The 18,228-nt window shown below is 38.7% G+C and overlaps 1 protein-coding gene across 1 annotated transcript in view; it reads right to left on the bottom strand.

The window, feature by feature from the left end:
• Usp5 (ubiquitin specific protease 5) overlaps positions 1–17,991 on the bottom strand; it is a 64,970-nt gene extending 46,979 nt beyond the window's left edge. Inside the window, exon 1 of the mRNA XM_083121431.1 lies at positions 17,783–17,991. Within this exon, the coding sequence (XP_082977557.1) occupies positions 17,783–17,881 (99 nt within the window). The 5' untranslated portion in view covers positions 17,882–17,991. The remainder of the gene's footprint in view (positions 1–17,782) is intronic.
• Between the last annotated feature and the right edge of the window lie 237 nt (positions 17,992–18,228).

Genomic DNA, 18,228 nt, shown 5'->3' with positions numbered 1-18,228 from the left:
GAAAAAGCTCCAATGGTACCTATACGCAGCACTAGTGGTCGGAGAGCGACACACACACATGCAGGCAGGAAGAATTGGTATGTAGCTGTACTCTAGTACAGTTGCAATGCAGCCGGTTTAGGACAGTTCTAGGTTAAAGATTGCAGCTCTCATACAGTATCCCACCGACTGCGATGTAGCCTACATTGCATGTTCAGAATTTGGCACAGAGCCACCAGCAATCGTGTGAGGTGTGCAGACCGGTCGTCGTAAGCGATAGTATGGTCAGACGATGGTGCAGACAATTCACGGAAAGCCAATCGAATGTGCACAACCCCATACAGCTGAGTACACACGGGTCCTTTGCATCACTTCAGGTTAGAGATCTTGGACCACTTCCTGTACAGCCCTGGCCTTGAATGTACCGACTTTCATCTCTTTGTTTAACTGAAGAGGTTTCTGGCAGGATACGGATTTGACAGATACACTGCGCTAGAGATAGTTCCAGTCTTTGCTGTCAGACACATATAACATGGGCATACAAAATTTAGTGCCATGCTACAAACACATGCCAGAACAACGGTGGTGATTATGCGGAAAATTAGGTTAGGACTCACTGTTACTAATGCAATAAATTACAACTGATATTCTTGTTTTATTTATGCCTAATCGGTAGGGACCTTGATATTTTGCTATTTTTTAAAAAATTAGTGTATTTTCTTATTTTTTACTATACAGTGTCATTTTCCCCAAAATTCACCTTTTCATTTTAGTTCATTTTCTGGCAAATGTCTGAAATTATACCTTCATGGTGTTTTTAAACTACGGTTTCAAATTGTAAGTCACATGGCTTACGCCTCTTCGTGAGAATTTGATATCTTGAAAACTTTCCATACCCCTTTTTTAATTTTAAGGTAAGGGATTTTAGATAATGGAATTTTCCCCATATATACTGAAGGGTGCATAATGACCATAAGTGGCGACGCACCCAAAAAATTAAAATCAATCAATCTCACGTGACAGATACCAATATATTATGGCACCAAAAATTGGCATTATCTTTCTTTGACTTGTTAGTGTTATGTTTCCCAAAATTCGCATTTTTGTTTTAGAACATTTATCTGCCAAATATACCGAAACTTAATACTCCATTGTGCTTTTAAACTATTATTTTAAATTGTAGATCACATGGTCTACGTATCTTCGTGACAGTTTGATATGTTGGAACAGATTTTTGAGGAAGTAAAAGTAAAGTGCTCCCCTGCACTTTTCCATGAAGGTGTATAGGGGTGTGGAGTTAGGGCCCCACACTTTCTTGATCACGTCTGAAGGTGGGGGTGATGTGATCAGCACCACACTCCTGGTTACCTTTATCCCTCAAAGTTTCCTCAAGGTACCAGCTTCATATGATGCTGGGTGGGCGCCGGAGCAGTTTGAATAGGTGGAAAACATCCCGGTTCTCCCCCGCAGGGAATCGACCCAGGGTCTCTCGCATAGTAGTCAGATGCCCTAACGACTGAGCTCCATTATTACTCGCTCGACAAATGCCGATAGTGCGCACTTAGCTTGGTAATTCACAACATATCTCGTGCGACAAATACGAAGATGTGGCTCCCGTGTGACAGTAGATACGCACTCGATCTCCTGTTAGAACCCTGCCACTTTGCTCTGTGATGCAAATGGTTTTGATAGAAGTTGAAAAAATCATGGGAAATAAATGATTTGATGTGGCTGTTGAAATTATTCCATGTACGTATAACTCTATAGTTTACTCTTGAGTAAAATGTTGGAAAACTTGCATGTTCTATGTACACAATCATGGCCTAGAAAAGACAAGAATGTTGGATTTCATGGAATTTTTCGTTGTTTTAGGATATTTCTTTTACAAAAATCGCTAAAAACATCAACAATTCGCATTTTATGCCAAATTCGCATTATTCCGATATTTCGAACGGACAAAAAATGTGTCCAGACATCACTGCACATTCCTAAACCATTTTTCACGGTTTTGGTGTTTGCGAAAAATCAATGTACCTACTAATTGGAAATTACTTTCTGGCCACCCCTCGTATAGATCAGTAGATGGAAAGTGAAAATTTCGCAGGGCTGGCAGAGAAAAGTCAAATCTTGAAGAAAGTGATTTGCTTTTATGATTGAATGATTCGAGTAAATATGATATTAACATATTGACGTATTTATTATTAGTATTTTATTTCATAATATTGGACATTAACCTTACTCAGTGAGAGATTAACGACCATCTCTCACCAGTTTAAACAGACAGGACAGGGAGTGGCGTTAATTTCATTGCAATACTAGTGTTGCAGTAAATTTGAGGTTGGGAGCATGCATTTGAAAATTTTTATAACGTTCACCAATGCAGTTTATGTTTCACTTTTCGTGATAGTATTCAATATATATCCCATTTGGTTGGATTCTTCTTGATATCTAAGAATATTGCAATGTCATTGTAAACGTATGTTAACTTGTGCGAAACCAGTAATACATCAGGATGATGAAAGAAAACCTTCGTAAGCACTGCTACATTAAATAAGGTGAAGTGAGCCAGAAGAGTAATAAAATTCCAGCAGCATATTTGCAGTCTCAAGCTCTTCTTGTTTATGCATGCGATTTTTATTGGATGTTGCAGTCCATGCAATTTTTGTCGCATGTTGTAGTGAGATACTTTGTCGGGTGGCGATATTCGACAAAAAATGTATGTATCAATGAACATATTTGTTTCCATGTTCCTTCAGTTTGCCCAACAAAATGCCTTACTACGACCTCCAACAACTATCGGACGGCGCCACCCACTCCCATCCCCTCCATCTGTTGACAAGTCCCCTTACTACTCCCATACGGACAAGAAAAAATGATAATTCAATGCATTTTATACGTAATATTTAGAGGCTTAACCTTTACTCCCCCGATGATACCATATGGTATCATCAGAGTAAGGTCGTACTGGCCCGATGATACCATATGGTATCATGGTGCTGATTACGAAATGAATGTGCTTTTTGGACCTTCATACTTTATGTTTGGGTGGAAACTCTGACACAGGTCTGGAGCAAGCCTGGGAAATTCATATTGATGACCAACCCCCCCCCCCCCCCCTCCGCAACATATCTATGCCACATTTCCGAACAGAGTTTCACATTTTGGCTTATTATTCAACTTGTATGGCACCCAAGAACATGAAACAGGTTTCATTCTCTTGAGAAATGTCCATTCCTTGAAAACACTACTAAAGTTTGTGCCTTCTTCCCAAATAGCGGGAGAAGAGGGGGGTAAACTCCAGATTTTTGTTTTTTTTTCATTGAAATTTGGTAGTCGCATCCCACCCCACCCCCCCACCCCAAACCACCTTTCCTTGGTTTGGCATTCTGAATTGTACACGTTGCATGCTCTGATGTTTTAGCTGCAAAACAAAACTTATCCGAAGTAGATTGCTCCCAAAGTGCCAGAGTTATAACAATTTTCGTCAAAAAAGTGTTCGAAGTCAATTCCCTGACATTTCCCTGACTTTTTTTGACACTTCAAATTCCATGACTTTTCCCGGTTTTCCAGGTCTGTCGCCACCCTGTTTAATTATCCAGTTCAACAGAATCCGTTATGAACAGCATTTTATACTTTTACCTTTCATTCACTATATTTATTGAAAATTTATTAATGTTTGTCGTCCTTCTGTTGAACCCACAACTCCTTGCTTATTACAAGAGTTGCAGCTGTGAAACAGTCCAAAATATAAAAGCAATATTTCAGGTGGAATGTATAGCAACACGTTAAATAATGAAAACAACACTACTACTCGACACAATGATTAAGTGAATTTTGCGAGATAAAAACAATTTACATGGGTGTTTTAAATATAATTCTTATGCGTTGCTAGCGCACCTCGCTCTGTTCCCCTTTCTTATAAAATCGCTGTACAGAGCAGGTGCGTTATTATTGTATACAGAGAAGACGGGATCTCTCATAGACCACATGCAAATCATCCTCATCAAACATTGTCGCACTCAATATATCTGTTTAAATGTGCAACATAAAATAATACTGGGACAATTATTTTCATGTAAAGCCGAGTTGTTTTCTCTCTAAGTCCACTTTATGCACAGGTAGGCTAATCGGGACTGGACTTACAGTTTAAAGTGGGATCCGAACCACTATGTACCTTCGCCGCGTATCGAAGGAGACGACATTCATATGTAGACAAAAGCTTAAAAAAAAAAAGAAAAGTACAGCAGTATTCCATTTGCAATATTATATGAGAAACATTTCATTCATAATTTTATGCTGCCACAATACTCTGGAACGGCTCGCGCTCGCAGCGAAGTGCAGGAAAGCGGCAACGCTGTGGAAGTTGCCTGCAGACTGCGGAGTCCACCATATGTCATGCACCTGTTTACCATATTAGGAGTCTGAAAGAATAATTAATATCTGGAACCATATTTGAGGTACACATGCCAAACTTCTGGAATTTCATCAAATCGGTTACATCAACAGTTTTTTTTTTTGCAATTTCATTGAATTTGTAATTATGCATTTAAAGTTTGCATGTTTCCATAAAATGTCAATTTTTGAAGTATTTAGTAAAAATATGAATTTGATTTTTTCTACAGAGGTGCAAAAATAATCAAACTTCAAGTACACAAAATCTCAAGATTATATGTAGTCGATTATGAACTGTATGGTGTTAAGTTCTCCGTTTGTGAAAATTGGAAGAAAAAACTACACTTTTCAGTATTTTTTTCATTATAGTAAGAAAACAAAGTTAACATTAATTTTCAGATAAAGCTTATTAAAAAGTAGATACTTGAAGCTTTCCAATGAGGTATATTTTACTTTTTTCCTCCCACGAAGTACAATTTTACAAGCTTGTAAACCGAGGGCTCAATATTTTTGTCATGGATAGTAAGTGCGAAACTACGAGAAATGCAACGATGACATGGATTACTTACTTCAAAAGCTGAGCCTGTAATAAATAAATTGGTAGTACTATGTTCGAACACATTCAGACTCCCCATGTCGCTTATAAACCCATAAATATTCATAATCTACAACGCGGTAGTGTTTCGATGGACCAATCTGAGAAGACTACCTAAAATATACAACATAACAAAAAAAAAAAACATCATCACAAATGAAAACCAAATAATCAAACACAGAACCACCATATACTGGTGCAAGGAAGGCCAAGAAGAGAGAATTTACAAAGTGATTGGCAGATATGCCCCTACCATTGCAGAATTAACTCCTAGATCATCCAGGAGTGGAAGGAAGAATGGACTAACAGCCTTCATGGCAGAAGATTGTACCACTTCTTCCCACATATAAGAGAGAGGCTGATAACGACCGTTTTCTGAATATTCCTCCCTCAAAATGGCAATGGGATTATTTTAAGGAGGCTTTGCATTTGCCACACAAAATGTTGATTTTTCTAAAAAAAAATTTAAAAAAAGAAGAAAAAAAGTGATTTGATCTTGTATTCTGATCTCGCCCAGGGCCAGCATTATGCAATGGATAACAATGTACAATAATAATCATCTCTTCCACCCTGGACCCCTTAAAAGAGCTAATCCATAGAGCATAGTTCCCTCCTGCTAGAAGAACCATATCGCTATTCGAACAAGTGTTCTCAGGTTACCAGCCAGGTTAAGTCGATGTTGGCTTCCAACGTTTCGAGCGCTGATCCTGATGATGAGAGCAATGTATGCGCTCAAAAAGTTGGAAGCCAACATCGACTTAACCTGGCTGGTAGCCCGAGAACACTTGTTCGAATCATGTCACCAAGAAAGCTACAATTCCCATATAGCTCTGGTTCATATAAAACAGTACAGTTGTAGGTTCGGTGAGGCAGCAGACTGAAATTTGCACCTCCCAACAGTAATGCCTGGATCCGCCACTGTCTGGAAGGCAGGGTTCAATGTTATCACACTGTATGTGGTAACCAACAATTCTTAACCTTCCTTTGGCTTGCCTGTTCAATATGTGACATTCCAATTTTTGGATGGATGCTTTATTTTTGTTGTTCCACCAGTATAATCTATAGTTCAAAAATGCTATCCTTAAATCAAACGATATTTAATTCTGTTAACGAAAAGTCTATAATCTTACATAAAAATACGATGTGCGGTGAAATGAATTAACAATGGAAATTAAATAAATTACATGATAATTGTGCATTTTCACATCGAAATAAAAACTTTTAAGACTAATACACTGTGTTATTCTTTAATCATCCATGACAAATGACAACCAGTAGTTGCACGAACTTATAACAACATATAAATCAAATGATGAGTTCAGCTTGCATGCTGCATTGGTTAATACGAGGGTCATTCGGAAAGTAACCGATGTTGTGGCATGGTGCTAGTAATAGTTGGCAGAGTGATTCAGTAAACTTCCAGCTGTGCTAGTAAGAGCATCGTAGTGCTGCACGTGTGCTGGTTATAATGTAACAAAATGTGTGCTGCCATCGAAAATCCTGCCAAATGCGAGGTACGTGGTGTGATAAGATTTCTTTGAGCAAAAGATCTGTAAGCGACAGACATTCATCGTGAACGTGGTACGACAAACACTTCTGAAGTTTACTGTAACACTTTGCAGAAACAAGAGAAGAGCCATCCACAACAAACGTCGTGGTCTGCTAACATCTGGGGTTGTGTTCGTGCATGACAATGCTCACCCTCACACTGCTCGGCGAACAGAAGACCTTTTGGGACGTTTTTGAGATCATCCCCGTACATCCCTAACTTGGCTCCTCCTGATTTTCATCTGCTCACTCACATGAAGAAGTGGCGTGGGGCACAGGATCTTCAAAATGCTTGTGGCAGGTTGGTTGAATTCCCAGGTGGCCGAGTTCTATGCAGAAGGGATTTGTAAGTTGGTGAAACGCTATGGCACGTGCTTGAATTTACATGGCGACTATGTTGAGAAATGGAGGACAGTTGTACCTTTCAGACGTATAGTAAAAATTTGTTGTATCTATGCAGGTTTTTTATTTACAGCCAAATGGCGGTTACTTTCTGAATGACCGTCGTATAAATGTAGTTAATATGTGAACTTCCAAATTCCTTTGATTTGTATCACAAGATTACTGGAGAAGCCTGTACAGTTGCCAGGGTCCTCTGCTCGAGGTTGACCCTCAGCCTGTACCACACCCATCATAATGTTTCAGACTGCAGTAAAAAAATAAGATTGCACTTTCTAATGCATATTTTGCCCAAACAGACAAGAAATAAATGCAAATAAAAGGTGTGTTGTTTGCTAAGGCAGGGGTTAAAAGCGTGAAAGTTCTTGGCAATGCAAAAAGTGTGATGCTACTCTTCATTTAGAAGAGGTCTGCTGAGGTCTACAATACCCATACTTTTCCCACTCGCACGTAATAATATTATTTTTCCACAAATTGTTTCAAGTGGCATGAAGGTGGATATGAGCTCATACATTGATGTAATTGCGATCAGCACCACATTCAGCTTTCTTTGCAAAACTTTAGAAAATCACAATTTTGGGGTATCTTGAAAATGTGACATTTCTTGCCGGACCCCTAATCGTCGCATTTTGTGAACAAGTTTCTTTTCATTACTGCATGTAAAAGTAAAATCTATAAGCAAAAACCAGTTGTTGAAGAGTTACACCCATGATGTTCTGACAGAAAAAATCGACATCTTCAAAATGCATTTGTTAAAAATAGTAACAATAAATGTATTGTTTTGATATGTATACAAATGAGCAAGAAGACAGATCTGAAATAGCATGTGTAGATTTGAAAAAATGACGCATTACTTGTTGCCACATGGAGGTGGTAAATATGCTATACTGCTTGGCCTTTATGAAATACGAGGTGCATTCAAGTTCTAAGGTCTCTTAAATTCTTTTGAAAAATATACTCACCTCAGAAAGCTGAAACTGCCAATACTTATCAACATAATCACCGTCTAGACGTTCACATTTTTTACAACACTGATGTCACGATAGCATGGCCTCTACAAACGCTTTTTTAGGAGTATGTTTTGTATACTGAATAATCGCTGATGCAAGCGAGGAACGGCCGGAAAATGTGCGACCACGGAGACTGTCCTTGAGTGTTGGAAAGATCCAAAAATTGCTAAGTGCGAGGTCAGGTGAGTATGGACGGAGCATGTGATTCACTTCAAATTTGTTTTCCCTGAAGAGCGTCTGAGCAATGGCCGTCTGATGAGGAGGTGTGTTGTCCTGATGAAAGAACACAGCTCCGGCCGTTTCTTTCGCAATGCTGGAAGCAACTTGGTCCTCAAATCAGTTTCACAGCTTGTACCTATCATTGTGGTACCCTTAGGATAGCAATACACGAGTATAACGCCTTCGCTGTCCCAAACCCATCACTTTTCTCAGCAATGGCATAACTGGTGGCTAGTTCGTAGACGAGGCTCCTTTGGCTTGATTTCATATGATGTTCGACATTCCATGAACTATCGGGCCCACAAATGCACATTGTTCACATCCATGACATCACCACAGCATGTCTCAGTCAATTTAAGATGAATATCGATGGGTGTTACTCCACGCAGGTGAAGAAAATTGATAATAACATGCTGTTCTTTCGATATAAATGATGTCATACCCAGTATCAAAAACATGTCCGTCTTTAGATAGGGCCACTAGCTTCATATGGGCCGTATTGTGCTCTCATCTGGCCTCATCAACCTTCAAGAATTGATGCTTCTTCTCAAACAACTCTCACGTTTATAAATGCTTCTATTAATGAAGAGAAAAATAGGAGACCTCAGAACTTGAATGCACTTCGTACATGTGCTAGTAAACATGCTATACCGGTCGTCCTCTAAAGGTTAATTCCAAATTAATCATGCTGCACAGGCATTTTTTACATGGTTCGATTTGTATTCATATCTGTTAACACATACTTCACAGAGTCTTAGTTATTACTTTGTTTTCTGGAGAATGATTTTTTCCCTTTCTATATGATTCCTTGTTCACAACCAGCCACTTGTTTACTGTAGTCTTGAACACGAACTGCTGCTGCTATCTACTTCATGTGTGTGAACAGCAGTAGAAAACTACCAGGCACCCAAAAATTTTCACCTGGCACCTGAATTTTTAAATTAAGTTCTAAAAAGAATATTTCAAGGTCGGTTACAGAAATTTCCATATATTTTTCTTTAATAACAAGTACAATATGTGTGTGTTTACTGCAATGATGTGTATCATTAAATCAGAATCACCTGGATGCAGGTGGAAATTTACAGTGGAGGTGCACTCACGGGCCATTTGCCTTGCTGAGTGTGCAGAGCCAAATAGAAAATTCTTGTTGCTCGGCTCTGCATTTGGGGTGAATGAGCATTCAACTGGCGATCTTCAGGACGTTGTTTTAATAAAATTGATATTTCTACTTTTATGCTCCCAATTCCTTCATCAATATATATATAAAATATATGCGTGCCACTGTGTAATTATTTTACATTTTATACGTATGCATTTCTGACGAGGGGCACTGAATAAATTAACCCACCAAACGATGCATCTCAACTTTACATTTTTTTAAAGTGACAATCGATCAGATGTTTCAAATATTAGGGCAATATTAAGTGAAGCTAAGAGGAAGGCAATCGTGTGGTCGTAGTCCTCCTCTCCTCCAATGTTGAAAAATGAGATCATGCCTCTTCAACCTCCTCTAAAACTAAAGGATCACTCTTCCCAAATTAACATTAAATCATCCGTGAACACAATAATGATTGGAGATTTACCAGCCCCGGACACGATGTCTAAAACTAACAGTAAAGCTTTAATGTAAAACCAAACTCGTCTCTTTTTTGTCCTTTAGCAAAGAGAATAATAATTAGTAAACAAAATGTTAAGGAGAGAATGAAAACTTACCAGTCTCTTGCTTCTACATTAAGTGATTGACTTCAGTACAGTGATATTCCGAAGTGACTTTGCTGTCGATATACTTTCGGCAAATGATTTCTAAGAAAAATTAAATGCATAGTTCCATCGCTTGGCATGGGAGGAAATTCAAACCCATCACTACACTTTCCAGAAACTAATGGCTGTAATCTGTTGTTCAAAGAAAATTATTCCCCTGCCGCGTTCCTTGTGCCGAAACACCCCTGCTGAAACCCAATCGGGACAAACAAATGTCTAAAAAACTCAATATGCTGACCAAGGCAGAAATTTATTTTATTATAAAACAAAAATAAAATAAATTTCTGCCTTGGTCAGCATATCGAGCTTTTCATATCATGGAAACAAGGCTGAATGGTGTTATGAATGTCTTAAGTTGGAAAGGAAAAGGGGGATTAGCCCAGGTATTTGCATTTCCAGGAAAATGTTATGTACTATTGAGACACATCCACCACTTTCATGGGCGATGACCTTTTTGACAGTGGGAAGTTTCTAAAAAGAGGGATGTCCGCAAACACCAAAGAAAGTGGAAGGATTACCAACAGGTGCATCCTTGGCTTTCGAGACCTCATTGGGGTTATTGTTACACAAGACCGCATCTGTACGTACAAAACCTGGTAGACTTCGAAGAGAACTAAACTGAAGCAGCGAACTCCTATGGGGATAATTTCACGTTACGGTTGATTTGGAAGATACTTGACCTCGAGTCTCATCTGTGTACAGATCTTTGTGTCACGCACTTGCTGTTCCCGGAAACTTGAGTAAAGGTTCATTTAACAAATGCACAACTATTTTTCATTTTTTTTCAAAACCAAAGGTAAGTTGGAAAAGGTGAACAAAACTTTGAAATGGAAAAAGACAATTGTTTTGGATGTGCCTCTATCAACTCAAAAACAAAGGTATCAGCTAGTATTGGTGCAAAAATATCAACCAATACTTATTGATACCGATATCGCCGATACATCGGTATCGGCTCAGCCCTAGTTACTAGTCAAATTTTAAAAACTGCAGCGATATGGTAAAGTTGGCCATACATTAGAATGTATTGTAAATTTATTCATGCTGTTACCAGTTGAGCCTTTTTAGGTAGGCCGCTCCAACTCAACAGTTAATTACTTTCAAAGACGGCTTCTGAGAAAAAGGGGCTGGCACCTAAATTATTTTTAGTTTAGACTATGAATATGTATGAAGTCATATTACAATGCTAAATGCTTTTGTTGTCAGGTTTAGGGCTGTTGACATTCAATAATGACCCTAAATACTTCCTACATCTGATCACATAACAATCTGGTTCCAAGCACGAAACCCCCTTTGAACCTCGCATGACAATCCACTTCAAACTTACTATGCACAATTGTTTTCAGTGTTCTAAAACACTGGTAAAATATTAGTATCTGCGAAACGAACATATTCAATTTTACAGGAGAAAGTTCTTACCAAACTGACTTTCCGTACGCTTTTGAAAGGTGGTGGAAGTGTTTTTTCCGATCGCTTAATTTTTTTCCCGGTAAATCATGTATTCTTCAACATTAATGTCTCTCCAATGCACGAAAGTTGTTGCCTCTATGTCCTTCTACTACGTGAACCAAATCTTGCATGCATTTGATGATGTAACCCCCGGTCAGTGTTTCCAAACACACCGTTATTTTCCAACATGACAATTTTGAAGATGACAATTTTAACTATGTTTGCCTAACCTAACCTTTCCGTGCATGGTTCGTGGGGCTATCCGTGCATTGGTCGAGGGGTTTTCGAACATGGAAAAAAATACAAAATTAGTAACACGAACGTAGGTATTCTTCGATGAAGAAGGTTGCAACACAGCATAACCACTGATCATCGACAATGCTAGTCAAGATTTCTCCGCCATATTGCATGAAACGCAAGAGAAAACGAACAAACAAGAATTACTCGAAATGTCGAAAATTGAGATTATTTGAGTGAAAAAAACTAAATGCCACCTTCAAGAATCCTTAGCAATGCAGAATACGTAAGTACCAATGTGAAAAAGAAGAAAAGAAAGGAATTTCAGACGTTTCGTGGATACTAAACTTTTAATAAAACACTTCCTAAACCTCCTATAAAACTCGTAAAAAACCGTTGAACATTTAGAACCATTACTGGGTCTAGATCTGCTGTTCATTTTGAAACTTTCGCTTGAGTATTTTAGGAAATTATTGGATTACTGGTTCAGATTGATTTATTAATTTGGTGTCTTAAATCCACTTTATGCACAGTAAGGCTAATCGGGACTGGACCTACAGTTTAAAGTGGGATCCGGATGACTATGTGCCACCACCAGGTATCGAACCCGGGGACTCCTTGATTACCAGGCGAAAACTGGTACAGAGTTTCAAGTACACAACGATGATGAAATTGTTCTCAAAACTCTTCCTTTATGTTGATCTACACTGGGAAAAATTTGCTCACGTTGAGAAGAGATATATATGGCCAATGTTCCCATGTCATCATCATCAAACACATGCTATCTATACATGAATCAAATTCTATACATGTCTATTAGCACACATGTGATTACTTACAATTTTTGTGTACGAAGCCTGCTATTATATGCTAGGTTACATAGGACAAGTTTAGTGTTCATAGCATAGGCCTAGTAATTACAGCAATACTCCTAACATGTTTTGGTACCCTTGACCCTCTGCACCCCTCGAGAAAGTGAAAGATTTTGCATGGTTTATGAAGATTATATTGGGTAAAACTTCCGTATAGTGGAGACACCTAGAAATCATTTATTTCACACTTTTTTTACATTGCTAACGTACAATTCTGCATTGCGGAACATTTCCTTAGGTGTAATAATGAATTTCTAACGGAAATAATGTATATTTCTTACATTTATGATTACTTACTGTTCTTTCTTTTCTCGGTTCTCTAACACGCAATATGGCGATAGCGTAGTGGTTCATCACGCGATGTGGCAGTGTTTCATCGATTTGGAGTGTGAATGCAGTGTTTCAATCTTATTCACCAAAAAATACCTAATTTCGTGGCCGGATTGGAAATTATGCTAATACCTCGTTAGCCTCACAAACCATTGACGTTAGGGAGCGATTTTACAATACCGGGAGTTTCTCAAATTTGTTTCAAATTTGACATACTCACTAATTTTGCCCTCCTAATCACGAATCTGCAGTTAAAATTTGGTGCTCACGCGTACAAATTGCAAAATAACAGAAATTAAGTGGTCTGTGATCGAGACAATTGCTTATTATTTAACGGAAAATTTCTGCTTAAAATACCTAAAAAACTATATATACACCCCTGAACAATAATCTGGAGCACGGAAAGAAGTATTTACGAATGTATAGTCATTTGAAGTTAAGATATTGCCGTTTGAAATTTTTGAGTCTAAATTTCCCACCAATTCCATGCTCCGCCCCCTTCCGCGGCCCTGCCTCCGAACCGGCTTTCGCTATAGAGTCCCTTTTTAAGGGCATGTTAGAAGTTGGCCGGAGTCACCTGCCCCCAAATGAGCGCCAAATTGCAACTGCACATTCATGATTACAAAACCAAAATTAGTAAGTATACCAAATTTGAAACAAATTGGAGATATTTCCGTTATGGAAAACTAACGTAACCTATCCTTACCGTCAATGATTCGTTCAACAAACATACAATCGACACCATCCAAGATGCCATTTTCTCACATACAAATAAAGGCTCCATGCAACTGGTATAACTATCGAACCGCACCATTGCTAAACTTACCTCTATTCGAAGCCGCATTCCACAACCTCTTCTCCCTCCATATCCTCATCGTCACTGTCGTCGTTCTCCTCGCACGTTAATGGATTGTACAATATTCCAGCAAGTTTAAAAAATTCCAAAGTCTGGTCCGTTCGTAATTCAAAACACCTTTTCATAAACATAAATCTGGCAAGATAACCAACGTAAAAAATGTTCTTGGTTCCAAAAGCATTCAATGTTACTTTAGCCTTCCTCCATGTGGACTCTATGTTATTCGTATGTGCTCCAGTTGCTTCATCGACGAAGTTGATGCTATGTTTCACCTTTAGGTGCTGGTAACCCTCATTCTCAAGCTGGTCTTACGCTTTCCAACAGTCCAAAATGATGGTGGTTCCGGACAAAATCCATTCCTTGATTACTGATATTAAGTTTGTGCGTCTCTTTTCTCTACAGGCACCAAAAAACATCGCCCACTTCCTCTTTCAATGCCTCCGAACACCCATTGTCCTTCCACTCGATGTCCACAATGTATTTCCTTCTTCCGAACTTGGATTCGTTTTCCTCTACAATCCTTCCAACACCTCCAATCTTCTGACCTTGTTTGTAAAAGTAATGTTCTATTACTTCCCTACAGAACGATGCCCAATCAACACCTGTTTTATCCGATATTTCAGCCTCCTCACATATGATATTTAAAGTGCAATTTGCAACCCATAGCCTTACGAAAGGACATACTTGCAATAACATTGTGAAAAACGTTCCTTTCCATAATGAAACAGAGTAATTACAAGGCTTCGATTTCTTCTTACTATACTTAACCTTCTCCCAACACTGCCATTTGTACTTATCCATTAAGGTATTGTCTCTGCATAATTGCAAAACGTGGCACCGTGGACACTTGTCTGCAACTCCCTTCTGAAGGTAGAACACCGAAATCCATTAATTTCCTGATCAAACCACATCCATCATCTTCCATACTCCAGTTAAATAATTGCACCACATTAACAATTTTTTCACTCCTTTCCTCCTCCATTCTTCCAAGATCAATGATCACCAAGTGACAAATTAACAATGTGGCAACGCTGTAGACAGTGTAACGAATACCGATCTTCAATTGTTCACATCATCAAATATGGCTAACATAATAGTGTATCGACAATCATACCATTAATAATTGCACATAATTTCGCAATTTCTATACGCCAGCACCGAATTTCAACTTGAGATTCATCATTAGGAGGCCAAAGTTAGTGAGTATCTCGAATTTGAAAGTAATCGAATGAACTCCCCATATTGTTAAAACATACCGACGCTAGCCCCACAAACCATTTCTGGTAAGGTTAGGTTAGGCAACCATTGTTAAAAAACATCACGACGCATCCTAGACACGTGGTTGCGTCATCTAAAACACGTGAACATCGTGTTTCAAGTGCAGAAAGCAAATGGCAACAATAGCAATTCCGTGTCGGAGAGATATTTTCCCAGAAGAAAACATGAATTGGCATTGAAAAGGATAAAACTACATTCCCGAACCTCAACGCTACAGAAAATGATTTCCGTAAGTACTTTCTTCTGTAAAAAGTAAGAAATCCGTCTCCACTATACGGAAGTGTTACCTTATATTTGTTAATGAATGTTTTCCCTTAGCATGAAGAGAAGAGCCCGAAGGTTTCACACAAGTGAATATAGCACCCAAACCGAAAGCAGCTATAATTTTACATCCATTAGGTTAGTAGTTGACAGTAATTTCTGATTTTGGTACTATTATCGTATGGGTGAAACACCTACGAATCATATATTTCGGACTTCTTTACATTGCTAACGCGTTGCGGAACATTTCTTAAGGCGAAATAATGCATTTCTAACTAAGATAATGTTTATTTTCTCTATTTATGAGTACTTACTGTTACTTGTTGTTTCGAATCTGTAACACATTATGGCCGTGATAGCATACTGGTTTAGGGGCAGTGTTGCCAACAGCACGAGAGAAAAACGGGCTAAATCGCACCCAAAATGGAGCTAAAATTCACATCCAAGGGGCTAGATTTACAAATCTTGGGTGTTTTGGTACAAAATTTCTGAAACTCAAGAACCACAACTAATCAACTGTCAAGATGAGGGGCATACGCTCAACTAAATTAAATTTTCTTATCTTAAATAATTTATTTCCCCCGTAAATTGTGGTGCAATAGATTACACAAAAGCATTACACATTTTCGGCATATTCCTCCTTCATATATATGCACACGCATACACACACACACACACACAAGGTCGCACACACGAACTAGTCTCTGGTCGAGCCTCACTGTTACGAACAATTCGTCGATTCCGCACCGCATTTCTGTAAACTTTCAAGGACCAGATGCAATACAACTCAACAAAGATTCGCATTTTCTGGAATCGACGCTATCCGTAATTCGCCTCGGGCTACACAGCATACCAAAACCAGAAACAAGGGAATAAATTGACAATGTGAACTTGCTACCTGCTCCAGAAGAGGGTTCGCAGGACGAGCTTGCAGGTGCAGAGTAGGGTCGGTTAAGTGAATTATTCTTTGCAGTTTACTTTACTCAAAATACCAAAAAACATTTCATTACTGAAAGGGCTACATTTGTAGCAAGATTTCTCTCTGTAGGGCTAAAAAGCCCCTTGGGGCTTTTGCTGAATTTTGGGGCTGAGTACGTACTCAAAAGGGCCAGTTCTGGCCCCAAAAGGGCCAACTTGGCAACACTGTTTAGGGGGCGTTCTGAGAGTGTTTTGTCGATTTATGCAGTGGTGCAACCTCGTTCACCGGAAAATATCTACTTTCGTGCCCCTATTTGAAATTATGCTAATACGTCGCATTTACGTGTAGAACTTGTAAAATAACCTTGCGATTTACCACGTTCATTGTCCATACACAGCAATTCGGAACCATCTTTCTTTCGCAATTCGGAACCATCTTTCTTTCGCAATTCGTTAATGCCCTTCCTTTACACACAACTCTCTTGCAACCTTGAATATTGACGTCAGACGAGGAATGCCTACGTGGTTAGGTTAGGCCTGTTAGGTTAGGTTCCATTAGCATAGATACAAAGAAAAAATAATATTTTCGCTAAGAGACGCGTTATCTTTGTATTGCCTAACATGAAAAAGGTCTCTCCTGTGACGTCAGAACACAATGTTGCTACAGTGTTGTGCGATAAGTGACACCCATTCGGGTCGGAACCATCTTTCTTTCGTAATTCGTTAATTCTCTTCCTTGCAACCTTGAATATTGACGTCAGACGAGGAATGCCTACGTGGTTAGGTTAGGCCTGTTAGGTTAGGTTCCATTAGCATAAATACAAAGAAAAATTGTAAAAACAGCTCTCTCCTGTGACGTCGGAACAGAATGTTGTGCGATAAGTGACACCCATTCGGGAAAAATGGCTTGTTCCGAACTCGACAGGTGGTTCTAGTGAAAACACGGCGAGGCTGAAACACTGGCTACGGGGTTGCATCGTCTTAACACATGGAACATTGCACTCTCATGCAAAAAGCAAATGGCGTGAGCAGAAACAGCGTGTCGGACAGAGATTTTCGCAGAAAACAACATGCATTCACATTAAAATGGATCAAATCTACATTCAGGAACTTCCAAAACGCTCAAGAAAATGATTTCCGTAAGTACTTTCTCCTGTAAATTTGAAGGAAATTTGAAGGAATCCGTTTTACCCATACGATAATGTTACCCTGATTTTTTTCTTTCGCTACTTTAGTGTGCATACAAATGGTTTTTAGTAAAAGCGGCGAAAGTACTCAGAGCTAGCAGGTTTTTACTTTGGAGGGCCATCCATACTTTTGGATCAAATAATTCCATTTTTATTTTTTTTCGCGCTGGAACCAATTTTATATTATGTAAAACATCGAAATCTGTCGATTTTTAAAATAAAAATCAACATAATTTTCGAGGGAATACAGTGGATTAAAGGCTCCAACAGAACAATTTCCTTTTTAAAGCCAATGTCTAGGAAGCGAGTAAGAATCCGTAAATCGCATATTTACATATACAGCCTCGCCCCAATGGTATGAAATATATCAGACCACGATCAGGGAATCTTCTGTAAAATTAACGAAAACCTATATTCACTGGAGGCAGAGCTTTATGGTACACAAGAAATATTATCATTGCATTAATTGACCTCAGCACGTCATTTCAACTTACCGGTGTATCGAACGAAAACACACACTCATCTTTATATATTCTATCACCCGGCTTTGGAACTCGGATGTCATGTAAATGCGGATTTAAGAGCTCCATCATATTAATTTCACACAATTCCCTTAGTCTTTTCGTTTTGAAAATTTTCAAGCACAACTACATAGACAAAATAATATCACCACAGATCACACACTCCTCATGCGCCAAATTACATCCATTCAAGGCATTACAATTTGTCCACAGCATGAATGGCATGAAAACAAAGTGAAGATAACAAGGGATGAATTGCATTTTCTTGAATGTCTTGGGATGGAAAACCAGCGAAAAAGGTTTTTATGAAATATGAATGGGAGGGTCGGAGGTAATTAATAGTCTCCGGGCGAGTGGTAATAAAATGTTGAAAATTTGATAACCTTGCCCAGATCTTCCACCACAATGGGTTTCGTATC

This window comes from Lepisma saccharinum, chromosome 4 (assembly GCF_977018435.1).
Source record: "Lepisma saccharinum chromosome 4, izLepSacc3.1, whole genome shotgun sequence".
Lineage (NCBI taxonomy): Eukaryota > Metazoa > Arthropoda > Insecta > Zygentoma > Lepismatidae > Lepisma > Lepisma saccharinum.
This window is presented reverse-complemented; position numbering and strand designations above follow the sequence as displayed.